The 16,416-nt window shown below is 37.6% G+C and overlaps 1 protein-coding gene and 1 long non-coding RNA gene across 4 annotated transcripts in view; one reads left to right on the top strand and one right to left on the bottom strand.

Annotated features, from left to right (window-relative positions):
* Positions 1–5,355: 5,355 nt before the first annotated feature.
* Positions 5,356–16,070, bottom strand: LOC130576840 (uncharacterized). The gene is made up of 3 exons (XR_008965713.1): positions 15,949–16,070; positions 13,380–13,521; positions 5,356–11,916 (listed from the first exon to the last, which is right to left on the bottom strand). It is a non-coding gene; the product is annotated as an uncharacterized LOC130576840 (long non-coding RNA).
* A 25-nt stretch (positions 16,071–16,095) lies between these two features.
* Positions 16,096–16,416, top strand: part of PDS5A (PDS5 cohesin associated factor A) — a 71,886-nt gene continuing 71,565 nt past the window's right edge. The window contains exon 1 of one of the 3 annotated variants that reach the window (XM_057371791.1): positions 16,096–16,329. In XM_057371791.1, coding sequence (XP_057227774.1) covers positions 16,303–16,329 — 27 coding nt within the window. In that variant the 5' untranslated portion in view covers positions 16,096–16,302. The remainder of the gene's footprint in view (positions 16,330–16,416) is intronic. The other 2 variants (XM_057371793.1, XM_057371792.1) reach the window with 2 other exon arrangements.

A 16,416-nucleotide genomic window follows, 5' to 3' on the forward strand; every position in this document is an offset into this window, starting at 1 on the left:
GATGTAACTTTAATTTTAATGCCAATAATGCATAAGCAAGTGCAAAAGTAATAGCTAGTTTTAGGGTGAATTAAGTACACATGGGTACTTCACCATCGTTGTCCTGTGAAAACTGCAGCAGGCTGCTTGGGGTAATTTGTCTAGAGCTTGTTGGGATCACAGTCCCAAAGTGCTGACTATTTGGTAGTACAGCAGCAGAAATGCAAATTAGTTTGTTTATATAGGATTTCTCAATGGATACGTTTGTCAATAAAAGTAATGTAAGAAAATTAAAATTTGTATTCAAAACATTTATTTTTTTAGGAAATAAATTGATTTAGGCATTGCTAGTTTGCATGTCACTTTGCCATTTCAGTACTTACCTTGTAGCTATGTAGTGTGCAATATTTAAATAAATAAGAACAAACTTACACTTCTAATACAATACATAAATGTTATATATACTCATTCAGAGGATGTGCTCATAAGCCTTAAAAAAGCTGTCTCTAGCCATGACACACAAAAGGAAAATAAATAATTGTTCAATACACGGCTATTGTATGTGTCAAAAAATCTGAAGGAAAATTTGCCTTGATAGGAATTTGTGTGCACATGTGGTGTCAAGTGGCAGTTTCATGCATGTGGCAGGAACTGTTTCCTTGCTTCATGTGTTCAGCGTCTGGAAAAGTATCAGAAACAAAATCGTTTTTCTTTAAGGGTGTGATGCTGGTAATGTGTTAATCATACGTTTGGAAAAATAGGTCATGTAAATTCCAGTGCGATGACTGTGTCTTTATATTTTTAAGGTTGCCAAAAAAAAGAGGAAGAGAGAGGTTTTCAGTATGCTCTAGTCTGATAGCCTTCATTAAACTGCATTACTAGAGGGGTGTTGCTGCTGGCACTTGATGCATGAAACTATGTTGTTCTTTGCCAGTTGTACATACTACAGTATTTGACACCATGAAAATACCAGACTAATTTGGGCACTGGCAGATTTCTCACTACCACAGTTAACAGTTAAATAGGAGGGACTTGATTTAAATAGGATGGATTTTTGATTAGAAAATTATAATCACTGTAATAGAGCCTATTTCAAATATTTGTACCCTTTAAAAAAAAMCAAAAAACTTCACACAACTTTTTCAAATACCATAATCACCTATTAATATATGCTGTTGCTTTGGGTTGGGTTTTTTTTTTTCATGTCTTTCCCTCTCCTTATGTCTTGTTTTTACTTGGAATGGCTTGAACATACAGCATGTAATCTGTGCTGTTTGACTAAAGTCACTTGGCTTGTTTTTACTTGGAATGGCTTGAACATACAGCATGTAATCTGTGCTGTTTGACTAAAGTGTTTAGTCTGGTCTTCACTGAATACTTTAAGAACTGATTTTCCATTTTAGTTTCTTCAGTGCTGCCTTCCTAAAGCAAAAATACTATGTTCTTGCTTTTGTTATAAACCGCATTAAAATAGTAATATTGCCAGAGCTGAGCCATAAAACAAGGAAATGTCAGTCCCTTATAATGTTACTGGTTATATACAGCCTACATCTACTCAGCTAATTGTGATTTCCTTTCTTCTACATTCAAAATGTCTTTATAGTTTAAAAAAAAAAACTTAGATTTTGATTTGCAAGAACAATTTGCAGCTAAACTTTTGGCTTCAAGAACATGCTGGTGTGGCAAGAAAGACATGTTTAACTTTGCCAGTTTTAAAGACTTGTTTTTATGTACAGTAACATGTTGAATATGTAATAATAAATACTGTAGGAAAAGGCCTGAGGAATTAGTGTGCATTAAAAATTAATGCCTGCCTGCAGTAAATCTGAAAGTTACCTTTCCATTACAAGTTTTATCATTATTCAAACTTTACTTTGGACCACTAATATAATAATCAAAGCCTCAAACTGTCACAGGTTTTTCCTTCCTTCAGAAAGGAGGGATGAAAACAGCCCTCATCTAGTTCCTGCAGAAACCATTTTCATCAAGTTGATCCAGTCCCTCCATGCTGTAACACTCTTCCTAAGGAGCCTTCCACATTCCATTGCCAACTTTAGGTTTCATTTACCATTGCAGAAACTAAAGAGTGTTAGCTTTCTCTCCCTATTTTTTTAACTGATTTACATTTACTTTAATGCTGATTTAAGAYCTTTAATTTGGCTTCTTGGAATGTCTGTATCTCCTGCTAATATTACTTTGTCCATAATCTCAGTTTGTGTTCCTAAAAAAGATAACTTCCCTCTGCCAGAATGTGATTTCTGAAGTAGAAATTTAATTCCTTAAGAAAAAAAAAAAAGAGAGGAAGAGAGAAATTTCATAAAAATAAATGTTTGCAGAGTAACTCACATACCTGTCTCTTCTCCTCCACTCATTTCTAGATTTAAGTCAAATGCATAGTGAATAGTGGTGTCTTATCTCCCCTAAGAAACTCCTTATCTGGCTTCTATACTTGCTGGATATTGATCTTCTATTCCATATAGCTATCCATTCCATAGTTAACTGAAGAAACAGGTTGGTATCATTGCAGTAATGTTAATTACTTCACACATTCATTTAAAAATTCCAAATAGTGCAGATTGGTTATATCTATATTAAAATAATGACTTGATTCCCTTTATAGTGTTCTATTTCGGCATTATTTTAAAAAGGGAAAACYAGTATTTAGAAATACCAGAAATCTAGATTATGAGGCAATTTTTGCCCTACTGAAGACAATAGCAAAAATTGTGTTGATATCAAGAGGATTGCATTTTTAAGTAAACAAGTCACATGAATTCCAGCATTATCATTAATGAATACTAAAGGAGTCACTTAACAAATCAGTACTTTGGTTCACCTATCCATCAGTAAGCTATCAAAGGAGTTTATAACATTACCACTGAAGGTTAGTAGTTGCAACTTTTCATATTCTTGTTTAAAGACCTTCTAACTAGTTTTCATTTAAAGTACCTGTTCTTTAATGAGATACTTCAGATACATTGCAGAAAAGAAATAAAATCTGCTCATTATACCTGCTATGCTAAACATCTCCAGAACATATGAACTATAAAGATGTTTGAGTTTTAGGAAAGGAGGTATAGAGAGAAAAAGACAATAAATGCTATTATCCAAGAACTGAATTACACTTAATTGTATCTTCTCTGCAGGCATAGAATGAAGTCATACTTATACAGCTGACAAAATCCTCACTGCTACAATGACCTTCTCAGTTTGGAATAAGCTCGCACTTCAGATTTGATTTGTGGTGAATCTGATTCCTGTATTGGATGTTCTCTGTTCTGCTGTTTTTATCAATCTGATCTGTCAAATTCAATAGATACCAAAAATCCATCCAAATCTGTTTAAATTGCAGAAATTAAGAACCAACATTCCTAAATATGGCACCCTGGCATATGATAAAAAGTAATAAGCTGACTTTCTGTCAGCTGTCATGTTTTTATCTATTAAATAGCTATTTATCTATTAAATATCATTGTAACTGTCATGTTTTTATCTATTAAACAGCACTTTATTTTTAAAAACTGCAATGATCCTATCTTATGGTCAATTTAATGTGAGGTATCTTAGAGATCAGTGTATWTAAGTGGCCTAAGAACAAGGCTACCAGTAAAATCACATTTCTTATTATAAAAAACAAACAAACAAAAAAAAAAAAACAGGTTTCATGTATACCACTGCAAGAATTAGACTCAATAGGAAAAAAATGAATAATGGTTGACACTCCTGAAGCTTCTATGATTCCCAATATGTTTTGTTGAAAAAAACAAATCAACAAAACAACAGAAACATGAGGGATTCACTTAATACATCTACATCAAACAAAAAGCAACAGCTGCTTAGCTATGCCATGCAATATCACAGGTTAATAGCCATCTGAAATTGTAGGAAATTTGTACGCAGGCTGCTTCTATCTAAACTGGAATTTGACAAGGATGTGAAAGTTTACTTTTTGGTTTTTACAAGACAACTATTGTATGCTGATTAAGACAGTGGACATTTCCATGGAACAGTATCATTATCGGCCTCCATTCATTCCTAAAGCCAGAGCTGTAAGAACAAACCTGCCCCAGGACAGAAAATCTCTGAGTTTCCAATCTGCAAGGTATCTGCCTTCAGGCTGTTGTTAAGAGGACTGGCACAGTTGCAGAAGAAATGTCACTGATTTTGAATTGGGCTAAAGTATTTAAGTTTGGACAGAACTAACATAATTCAAGAATTTGCAGTGACACTTCAGCATTTTACTTTCTTGGGCAGGTGAGCTTGTCTTGGGATATCTTGCTAAGAATCAAATCCCTAGCATAACTGATAGCAACTGATCCAAACAATTCTATGTTGGCCTTTGTCTTTACTAAGGAAAAATTAGGGAAGAGGCAAAAGGAAAAGAAGTTAGAACAATATCTCATTATATGTATTAGATGGTTAAAATAATCTTATGCTCCTACCTATTTAYCTTCATCAAGATAGCATGTAATAACTACAAACTACCTTGCTCATATTAGGATTTTATCATATTAAGGTATCTCCTGAAGTAAATGTTTTCCTTAGAGCGGAAGATATGCATTTCCTGAAGTATATTCATTCTCAAGTTCACTTAATGTGACCACATCTTACTGAGATACAGACATAAACACTTGGAAACAAACCATTTAAAATGCTTATTTGAAAGAAAAGGGGAAAAAAGCTATCACTTAWTATTTTCTTTTAACTATGTAATACTTTAAGTAAAATCTGGTTTATATATTGTTGTATTTTATGGATTTTGTGATATTAAGAGTTATCAGTCCATTTCACCTTACTAAATTCTGGAAAAAAATAATTAAAATTCTTCAGTGATTCTAAATAAAATACAGTACTTTCATTCTGCTGGAAAATTTGAGATATCTATTGTTTGCTCTGATTCAGAAATTCTAAATGTTAAAATATTGTTGCAAGATGGAATTTCTAAGTGGATCTAATGTTTACCTGAATTTTAAGCAAGTTTTGATCATTTGTTAATGTTACTYAAATGAACAAATGCTTTTACCTGTCAAATCATATTACTCCATTGCCTGTGCAATTCATTTACCAGAAGTTAATTGCTTGCCAATCACAAGTGATTTACGAACCTGTTTTCCCCACAGTGACTGACCCTCAATTAATATACGATTAAAACAATATAAAAATCTAATTTCTTTCCCAAAATAGTTTCTTAGAGGCCTTCTTTTCAAGTACAGATATGTATAATACATGTCCTATCCAGACATGAGTATTTTGCAAAATTTTCTGATACCACAATTCAATGGCTTCAAAATTCTACAACATCTAAATATCTTGCAGGTACTTAATGTCAGTTTTTCTCACTTGCCATTTGTTACACAAAAGCTGCTACAGCAATCCTTGTGCTTGACATCTGTCATGAACATCTGTGGATTACTCCAACTGTTTGTAAAAATAAATTAAAATAAATTAGGGAACTTGTTATGGTCTAAACCCACTAGTACTCATATATTAATTAGATTTCAGTAACTGGTTTCTGAACTTGAATAACTTGTATGCCAGATGTCTTATGCTGAAACAAGAAGCCAAGGAGATGGGGGAAGGGAGCAGGGAGTGAGTGATGTACATTTAAAAACAGCTGTGTAGATTTTTTTTAAAGAAAATTCTTTATTATATACTTCTTTGTAACTGTCACGTGATAGAATTTAATTATTTCAGCAGGAAATTAACTCCACAGCTACTGGTTGTTGCTGAATGGGAAAAAAAGGCCTTCTTTTGCTTTCCTCTAAATTCTGACCTCTTTGGGGTTTTTTTTTTGTCCCTTTAAAATCCATCTATCACTTCTATTTTTTAACATTTCATAGCCTCTCTCACTGGAAATGGGGCCACATTCTTTTCCAGTGAATAACACCAGCAACAAAAGAAACTCAAATTTAGAAAGCCACAAGCAGCWAAGGACCATCTTACAGTTTCAGAAACATAAAAAGACATCACTCCTTGTAACAGGACAGTGTACAGTTTCCAGTTTATTTAAGGACCAGGCAAAAATTAGTTAGCTTGTACCTGTCAAATTCATGACAATTCCAAGTTCAAAGAATGAGAGAATYGTGTCTTAAGACAAACTCCACTCCATCCTGCTCTAGCTCATGGCATTCAGATTGGTATCCGCAACCTTATATACACAATTCAGGATGGAGCAGAGGTGGTGTCATTTGGATCTGGGCCCATCTGTAATAGACTACTTATTAAAAACCCAGACAAACAAACAAACCAACCCCCAAACCAAAACAGTTGATACAACCAGCATGAAAACAAGTTTACGCTTTTTTCAAATAGATTATCAAACATGGAACCCTTTCAACCCCTTCATTTCTCTGATGACATTCCCCAAAACCCAGAAGAAAGAACAACTAACTTAAAAGAATATTGAAATGGAAATAGTTCATATTTTCTGTGTAGTTCTTCAATTTCAGAATTAGTATTTCTTCTTCTGTGCAGTGGTGATGGTTAGGAGACAAAAATGTGTACCTCAAAACTTAAGTAAGACTTTTATCTTTGTAACAGTTTTTATTATGAASTTTCCTATTTTCCATGTACATAAAATAAACTAAATATATTTCATAGTAGAAGAGTGAAAAAGGAAAATTACATATTCAGCAGAACAAATTGCCAATTTTTCCCTCATCCGYTGTGCTTGGTTTGGGTGGGGTAATTTCCTTTACAGTGATTGGTATGAGGCTGTGTTTTGGATTTGTGCAGAAAACAGGGTTGATAACACAACAGGGATGTTTTTGTTATTGCTGAGCAGCCCTTACACAAAGTCAAGGCATTTTCTGCTCAAGGAGTTGGGAAGGGACACATGTGGAGCAGTTGACCCCAGCTGACCAAAGGGATATTCCAGACCATACAGTGTCACCTTCAGTATTKAAAGCTGGTGGAAAATGAGAAAGGGGGGGTACATTTTGAGTGAAGGCATTTGTTCTTGCCAAATACACATGATGAAGCCTTGCTTTCAGGGGGATGGCTGAACACCTGCCTGCCCATGGGAAGTAGTAAATGGATTCCTTGGTTTTATTTGCTTATGTGAAGCTTTTGCTTTACCTAGTAAACTGTCTTTATCTCAGCCCATGAGTTTTCTCACTTATACTCTTCYAATTCTCTTTCCCATTCCACTGTGAGGGAATGATTGAGTGGCTATGTGAGACTTGGTTGCTGGCTGGGGTTAAACCACAACATCCATACACAAGTTGGTACTTATTTTTCTCAGCAGCATTATGCAGTTTGTGACTTAGATGACTGTTAAAGGTGCATGTTTTTGAACTTGCCTTATTGTTTCTGGTTACACGTACATTTCAAATTCAGCAATAAAAGGCACACACAAGTAAATTCATATCTAGATTACATTTAACCCCATTAATAGGATGAAATAGAAAACAAACAATATTTCCATAATTGAAGCTTGTTTCATTTACTTTTCAAAACTCTACACTGTCAGGTTCACCACTTTCTGAAGGGTAGGATGATTTACTCCCAAGTGTGACTGCAGCCACTATCACACATGTTCTTCCCAGGTCTCAGCAAGAAGAMTAACCATGGTAGCATCAAAACAGCAAGCAGGACATATGCACACCAAAATAAAAGCTCCCAATATATTSTGATGCAGCTCTCCAGTTGACCTGGAACAACCCTTCATATGTAAACAGAGGGCAAAAGAAATCCACAACAATCTCCTTTTAAACTTGGAATTTTAATAGTGTGTGATGTGTTTTTAAAAAACTTCTTGCAAGTTTGTTCAGCTAGTTTCCAAAGAGATTATTTTAGTGGCTGCTAAAAATGCAAAGCCAAAATCAAAATTGAAAGGAGTCTTCATATTAGGTAAGTAGARCTGTAGGTGTAACTAGTTTTAAGATATGTAAGAGAACATTTACTTATATTGTCAGAATCTGGCTTCTCCAGTTTATCTTGAATTTGGCAAAATTATACTTACAGATCACACAAATAATAATATTAAAAAGATACTTAAAATTCACTCAGTGCTATTTATTTCACCTTCTATCTCTGCATTTTTGTTTGCTCACATTAAACTCCTACTGCCCAGCCAGCTGCAGATTTTCTACTACATGTGTTTGTCTTTGTTCATCCCATTTCTCCTGTTCATTTATATCTTTTCTTGTGTTCCCATTTCCCACCAGGTCAAGGGACAAATCTTTCAGAAAGAAGCAGAGAGACAAACATCAGAATAAGGCTTTGGTAAGACAGATAAAATATTACCGCAAGTTTGCTTAAATTCAGGAAACCATAGAGGAGAGGCTTTGTTGTTTTGTTTTTTTTTTTTTTCCTCATAGATTATGTCAGCATTTGTGTACTTCTTTTAGTGTTATTAGCTACTTGCTAAATGAAGCAGCTTCCTTAAGGGATTTAAGGATCTATGCCTTTACTACCCTAGAAGTAATATTAATCTGTTGTGTCTTACTATATTCAGAATCTGATAGACTTATCAACATGTTTTTTCATTTAAATCTTTTTTTTTACTGTGAAGCTGTGTAAGAGAACATATTGTTACAGTTTTAGAAGAAAAATTCATGCCTAACAGAGTGCATCCAGGCAGCTTAATGATACTGAAAATGGATGAAAAATATGGTTCACTCCAATTTATTCTAGATTAGAGGTGGCTGCTGAGCAGATCTGGAAGGTTTAAAAGTTATTGATAAATATAGGTCAATGGCATTTTCATAAACAAAACCTATCTAAAATAATGACTTAAATGTTCACATGGTGGCTAGAAGTCTTTTTCTGTCTTATTGAAGGACTTAGATAAAGGAAGGTTACAATTTCAGCAAGCGCTTCCCTGAAAATATAAATGATTAGGTGTAAGTATGCAGTGTCTGGAAGATAAAAAGCACAGTGCAAAGATATACTTAAGAAATCAAGTGTTTATGTGCTTGATACAGCATACTTATAGCATATTACACAGCGTACACATGAGCTGCCTTGCCAAATTCAGATCGGATATAAATAGTGGTATTAGATGTTGGTGAAATTCTAAGTGGATACATACCAGTCTACTTTATAAGCAGCAATGCCTCTGCTGGCATTAGTATCACCTTGATCACTCCACCATCGTGGACTTTTTTATATTCCATCATGAARAATTTTTGGCTATAAATCTGAATATTGTTAACATAGTTTTTGTATTACTAAGCATTTTTATCAAGACTATACTTTTCTCATTTCTGTATTTGCTCTTGCCTTGTCTAGGTTACTTCTGGTCTACTCAACACTTGATATTCTGTGCTCTCTTTAGACACCAATTCAATGTCTACTTTGCCAAGCACGCACTCAAGTACTGGCTCAAAGAACCTTATTTAGCTTCKCTGCTGCTACATCTCATGAATTTAGGAAATTGTTCTTCCATTCATACACAGTATTCCCTTCTGCTGGATCACTATGTTGTCAGTGTGCTGCAACTGTCATGCTGGCTGATGCCCTGGATGCAAACATCCAGTGCGTTGACTGAAGCAGAATTGTAAGGATGAAGTGACTGGAATAGCACAAAGAAGTAATTTTATTTTATAAATTCAAACTGTTCAAGGGTTTGAAATCCCAGCTTTCATATTCAGGTTCCCGAATGGTGCAGTGGTGTAATRTTTTAATGATTACCCCCTTGAGCCGTTCATGGAACACATTGACTGGATCATCATTAGTTGCTCCCCTAGTGCATAAACCTATATGATCAATATATTTCCTGACTTTGTTCAAAGGCAAACTGTAATGATTCTGTTGCTCACAGAATCATACCCACACACTTTGATGCTTCCCCGAGTTTGATAAATGCAACCCCTTTTTAAGCCTCTGAATAATGCACCACATAACCTATCCATCAATGTGAAATGACCCCGTCATTACAGTACAGCTCTGAGGCTGCACATCCATTCATCAAACATCTTTCTTTCACCATAATGGTAAATTCCAAGTTCATATTAATTTGCAAAATTTCATATAATTCTTTCCTCTGCTGTGAGCAGCAGACAATATATCTGTGGAAAAATTCATTATATCTGTGGAAAAATAAGCAACATAAATACAATTGATACTTTTAAAAAATGAACCTCTTACTCTGAACTTATTAGTAYCACACCTGTTCTCATTTTTTAATCGATCATAGGAAAGTTCTCATTTAAATGGGCAGAAAGACTCATTGTCTTGCCTCCAGAAAACAGGCTAAATATATTGCCAAACTTTCCCAATTTCCCCAGTAGTATTTTCTCTAAGCAGTCCCATACACTCAGAATTTCCTCAAATATGAGGATTATTGAAAAAGTACCAAGTGAATATAAAGAACCATATGCTACTATTAAAATTACAAGTAACTGCAAATTTCCTCGCAGTCTGGCTGAGACARAAAAAAAACCTCAGAAGGACTTCATGGAATGGAAAAGCTGAATTTGAAATTTACTTCTTTTAAATGACCTTCAGCTGATGACATAGCACTCTGTCACAACCACTTCTGCTGTACACCAAGTATCAGAGAGACAATAAAAGGCTAAAATCACAGGGTATTCTTGACCATGCCATAAAGGAAATTACTTTACCTAATTAATAAAATTAGCATATTAGCTAGCTTCATGATTAGAGGCCTAACTATAAGACACTGTTCATAATTTCAATCACCTGGGATCAAGTCTACCCAAACAGAACCTGCCCAATAGAAACTGGAATATTTTGAAGAATAGTTGATTCATCTCTGGCTTCTCTTATTAAAGCCAGGGGAAAAAACTTCACCACAGAAGTAAAAAGATTTGACTGGTGAAATGCTTAATTTTTTGTTGTAGCAACTTATGAATGTGACTTATGAGAAATTATTGATAGTGACAGAAAGAAAATTGAAGTTTTTGTGATATGGTGCAAGCAAAGACTCTTAGGTATCTTCTAGACAGAAAAGATGATAAATGCACATATTAAATATATTATTGGAGAAAAGTAGACTTGGTTGTCAGAAATGAATAGGTGTAAATATATCTGCTTTGGACACATCGGGAGCAGAGATGGAAATAACCTTGAGAATGTAATTATGGAGTGAATGGTGACAAGTCATCATAATTGAGAGCAGCTAGAAAGGAGGTGGATAGATGACATGCAGTAGGCTGCTGTAACTTCAGTTTCTGAATGTTCAAAACTAGCAATGGATCATGGAGGCTTCTAAATATTCTTCTGTGAAATCACCAATATGCAGGTCCCAATAAATTGATTTTACTTCACTTGCAAGCAATGAAACAAGTGCAATCATTCTGTCAACAGAATGTTTTGTAAATTACAAATGTATTCATATACATTTTTCAAAATATATGTACAGTGACAATTCTTGTAATTTCTGAATTCACCAGGACACTACAAAAGTTCAGTAGCAAGTGTAACTATGTCTCTGGCAAGTATATATATATATATACACATATATATACATATACACACACACATATACACATACATATACATAGGTATGTACATGTATATATGTGTGTATGTATATACATGTATGTGCAGGGGAAGTAACAAATCAAAAGCAGCCCTATGCAACAAGCACTTGGGAGTGCTGGTGAATGAGAGGCTGGATGTGATCCAGCCACGTGCACGCACAGCCAGAAAGCCAAACCTGTCCTGGGCTACATTCAAAGCCCCAGGCCAGGGAGGGGATTCTGCCCCTCTGCTCTGCTCTGCTGAGACTCAATCTGCAGGGCTGTGTCCAGCTCTGGGGTCCCCAGCACAGGAAGGACATGAAATGTTGGAGCTGGTCCAGAGAAAGGCCATGAAGATGATCAGAGGGCTGGAGCATCTTTCCTGTGAGGAAAGGCTGAGAGAGAGCTGGGTTGTTCAGCGTGGAGAAGACTCCAGGATGACCCTGTAACAGCCTTCCAGTACCTGAAGCAGACATAAAAATGATGTCGACAGACTTTTTAGCAGAGCCTGTTGGGATAAGACAAGGGGTGATTGTTTTAAACCAAAAGAGTATAGATTTATTAGATAAGGAAAATATTAGACAAGCAAAATACTTTTTACCAGGAGGGTGCTACAACACTGGAACAGGTTGCTTAGAGAGGCTATGGATGCCCCATCTGTAGAAACATTCAAGATCACACTGGACAGGGCTTGAGCAACCTGATCTAGTTGGAAATGTCCCTGCTTACTGCGGTGGGGGGGCTGGGCTGACCAGATGACCTTTAAAGTCCCTTCCTACTCAAACTACTCTATAATTCTATGATAACTGCCTTATCTTCAAGCATGATTCAGAATAAGAACATTTCCAGGCAGCACAGGGGAAATCCCTCCTTACCAAAACCAGAGCAAAAATAACTTACTGCAGTTCACAACACACTGTCATGTCTKAATGTGACTGTTTACTTCTTAGTCATTGTTACTATCCATGTTTACRTTATTAACAAAGACCTGAGGACAATCACTAAGCAGTTCCTGGAAACATGTTGAGCATAGCTTAATTTAATCAACATGAATTAAAAGACTTTCTGTGCTTGAAGTAATCACTTAGTACTCTCTTTTGTTTCACCTGAAAGGTATTTTGTTCTGAAAACTCTGTGCTGCATTATTTCCCCTAGTAGTAAAAACAGAACATTTTTCCTTTCTTGAAGCTTTCCTTGAACTTGTCCTATCACAATGCAGAAAGAAGCACCTCATAAGGCTGTCCCACAGGTGTGCAGCACCCTTTATTTCAGTCTGCTTATAATTACACTTGCAATTGTAATCTAAAATACATTAAAAACAAACAAGAGCAGATCAGAGTAAATACATTCCAATAAAAATAACATGAATAAAGGTAATAAAATTCTGATGGAAACAATAAAATCTGGGTAAAGACTAAAGGACTTGGTCATATTATTAGACAGAGCCATCCAGTAAAACCCAAGGGATCATGTGAACCTGGCTACAGCTGTACAAGCACAGTCCAAGTCAGATCTCAGCAGCTTGCTGAAATTAGAAGGGTGAAGGTCAAACAAGCAAAAGCAACAAACCAGACACTAGCAGCTGTAATCATATCTGAGAGCAGATTTCTGAACTATTCAGATTAAAGAGTACCACAGGTCAGATTATCTGAAGCTTTTATGTTTTTACATTCTGAAAATGCCATGCATATATTCAAGCTAATTGGCAGTTAAGTGTTCATTCATACCTCCCTTAATTGGATGTGATATCAGAACCACATGCTCTGTTTTAGCTCTTTAGAATTTCAAATTGTGCAGAAGTACGAATCCCACTGCTTCTCTTCTGAGAAAAGATATGACCATTGCCTAATCAGCCCATGGTTACAGAATTTGCACCTACTCCTCTCAGCCACTTTGCTGATGTGMTTTGTCCAAGACTCATTCAAAACACCACATATCTGGCTAACATACTGCTGACTAATCATTCATTACCTGTAAAAGCAGAAATCTTGTGTGAACTCCTTGATAGTAGGCCTTTCACTGATGCCTTTCAAAAGTTTGTGTTATTCTAACTTCACTATTTATCTGAATTCTGCAAGAAGACAGATCTTGATCCACAACCAAGAGTACTTCACTGTGGAGATTCACAAAGAAGATAAAACAGAATTTTAATTGAATGAGCAAACTTTCCTGGTACTTTCAAGTCAAATTTTTGAATTGCCATGTTTAACTACATGCTATTTTCAATGCACATATTCCTTATTATGCAAGACTTAWTTTTATCCTTTAGTAAAAAATGAAAGTGATTAGAAGTACATACTAGAGGCTTTGCACTGTGTTTGTCCTTAATTTAGACTAAAAGCAAGTTGTGGGAGCATAGGCTTTTGTGTTTTCAGTTGTATTTCATGACCCATTGTATGAGCGTTTGTAAGTAAAGATGGTGTCAATTTGTGGMAAAAAAATCTTGTAACTACAAGATTACAGCAAGAGATTATGACGTTAGTGTAGATCACACTAATGATATACATAAAACAGTGCTTTTCAATAACAACTAAAGAGTATTTGAAAATAAATATTAAAACCCAGGCATTTCAGAGACTTAGGTGARATTCCTGGAATCCAACACCCATATTTCCATTCTGCCTAAAGAGAAGTCTGCCWAACATCTTTCTAGCTTTTTTGCTCAGATCATGAAATAAAAAATAAAAAAAAATAAAAAAAAAATAAAAAAATCCTTATAAAGAGACACTTTAAATTTATTTCTTACATTAATTTACTAACTTACATGCTGTCTTTTCCTATTTAAACTGAGAATAGCTCRAACAGGTTTTTGATATGTACTTTATTTAGTTGCAGAATAATCTTCTAGGATTTGTTTCCAATTTATTCTAACACAGGTGTATGAAAAATAAGGAACTTACACCAAATGAATTTATATTAGTAATTTGATTTGAAAAGCAAAGTRCCTTACGTAACAAATGTAAGGATAGAAGAACCAAATATGTTCAATGTATATTAGTTCTGACAGTACATGTTATTTGATTTACAACAAATTAAAATTGGTAGCTAGTCTGAGTAAGTCAACCCTAAGGTAAATCTAAATAGCCCCTTTATAGTTTGGATTAGGAAAAAAGATTACATACTTTGTATTGGCCCTATTTATTTATTAAAATCAGTACAACCTTAGGGTCACCTGTCTGTCATGAATGCCCAAATCCATCAATCCTTAAACCTGGAGAGAATCATTTCAKGTAAGTCTGGATTTCCAGCCAGACTTAAATGTCTGGTCTGATGACACCCTTCAAAATTTCAAAATCAGTATCTGAGATCCTCCAAGCGTTCCTTGCAACTTTCAGTCATTTTCACTTTAATCCTTCGAGGCTGGTTTTATAGAGGCTGTGGACATTCAAGGCTTTAACTTCCCTAGGACAACACTGTAGGGAGACAAGGAATACAAGCATAGGAGAGCAATTTCCTACCCWCATGCTATTACACCAGAAGTTCCAGAGAGCTTCTCAGTCTTTGTACGTTTTCCACCAACCACCTGTAAAGCTAGAATTTGGCATACTTCACCATAATCTTACTTATGTACCCTGTTCCCATCCYTTCACCCTGCTGCATCTTTCCTTCGCCATTGCCAGGCTATGCCTGCCACTCTGCTCTGCCTAGCAAAGCTCCTGTCACACAGAGAAAAATGTCCCTCCATGGAGACTGGCCCTGGCCTCCGGCCTTCAATTTGCTCTTAAGAAAATTCATTAGAGATTTTCAAAACTAAGAAAAATAGTACTTTAAGCTGGTTCGGATAACCAAAAATAATCAGCTGAAGTGCTGAAATTAGTCTTGATCAGCTAAAAGTCGTCTTTCAGCTGTAACACACCTTCTCTGAGCAGCACAGGCATCTGGAAAACACTCCATAGCCCCCTGTATTTCAGACAGCAGGGTAATAATGCAGACTCAAAACAAGACAGATACATCCCACTTTGCTACTGACTTTCCAGACATACTCCATCCCTTGGAAATATTACTATTAAACTACAAAAAGATTTTGCACGGAAGGATTTCCTGAGTTGGCTGGTGAGATCTCCTTTGGTCTGGATACTCAAGTTTCTCCTAAGATTTACGACCGAAGTGAGAATACTGTGGTCTTTTCCATCTGCCTGAAACAAGGGCTGTTCACTCTCGCCTACCACCGCACTCAACATGCCACCGCACAAACCTTTCCCCACACTTTCTTCTCTATCACGCTGACCAGGCCCCAGATGCCTGAGGGACCGGCCAGACAAGCCCGCGCAGCCRTGAGCGGCTCGGGCTCCGTAAGGAAGTACGAACGTAACTCGCCCTCCCGCCCTACAGGCGGGAAGCTGCCGGCTCGTTAGCTGGCACTGGCGGCAGCCGGGCATCGCCGCTCAGCGCCGGCCGTGCCCCGCCGCCCCGGAGAAGCCCGCCCGGCCCGGCCCGGCCCGCCGCGGCGGGGGTTTTGGCGCCAAGCTGAAGCAGCGCTGCGGCGGCCGCACCCGGTACTGCCCGTCCTGCGCGGAGCTCAGCCCGGTACGAGACTTACTGAGCGGCCGCGCCCCTGCCTCGGGGCGGGGGCTGGGGGCTCCTGGCGGGGCGTCGCCGCGGGCGGGCAGGGGAAGGGGAAGGGGCGGTGCTGAGGCTCCTCCCGGGCTGCGCTTCCCTGGGCGGGCGGAGAGCGGCGCTGGGTACCCGCGGCGCACGCTCCGCCCGAGCCTCCCCCTCTCCCGGCCGCCGCCGCCGCCGCTGCTGCCGCCACCGAGCCGCTCCCCCTCCCCCAGCCAGCGCTCCCGAGCAGGAGCTGCCGCGCCGCGGAGCAGGAGGCGGCGGGAGCCCCTAGGGCAGCGGCCGGCGGGGTGGCGGCGGAGCGGCGAGCACCACCCGGCACGGAGGCTGCTCAATGCTGCACCTTCCGGAGCTTCATGAGGTAAAGGCGGCTCCGGGTCCCGCTTCCCTCCGTGCTCGTTCCCCGCTCCCTGCGGCCGCGGGGGTGTGTGCGCGGAGCCGGGGCTGC

The sequence above is a fragment of the Malurus melanocephalus genome, unplaced genomic scaffold (genome assembly GCF_030028575.1).
Source record: "Malurus melanocephalus ecotype Western Australia unplaced genomic scaffold, MMel_1.1 scaffold_157, whole genome shotgun sequence".
Taxonomy (NCBI): domain Eukaryota; kingdom Metazoa; phylum Chordata; class Aves; order Passeriformes; family Maluridae; genus Malurus; species Malurus melanocephalus.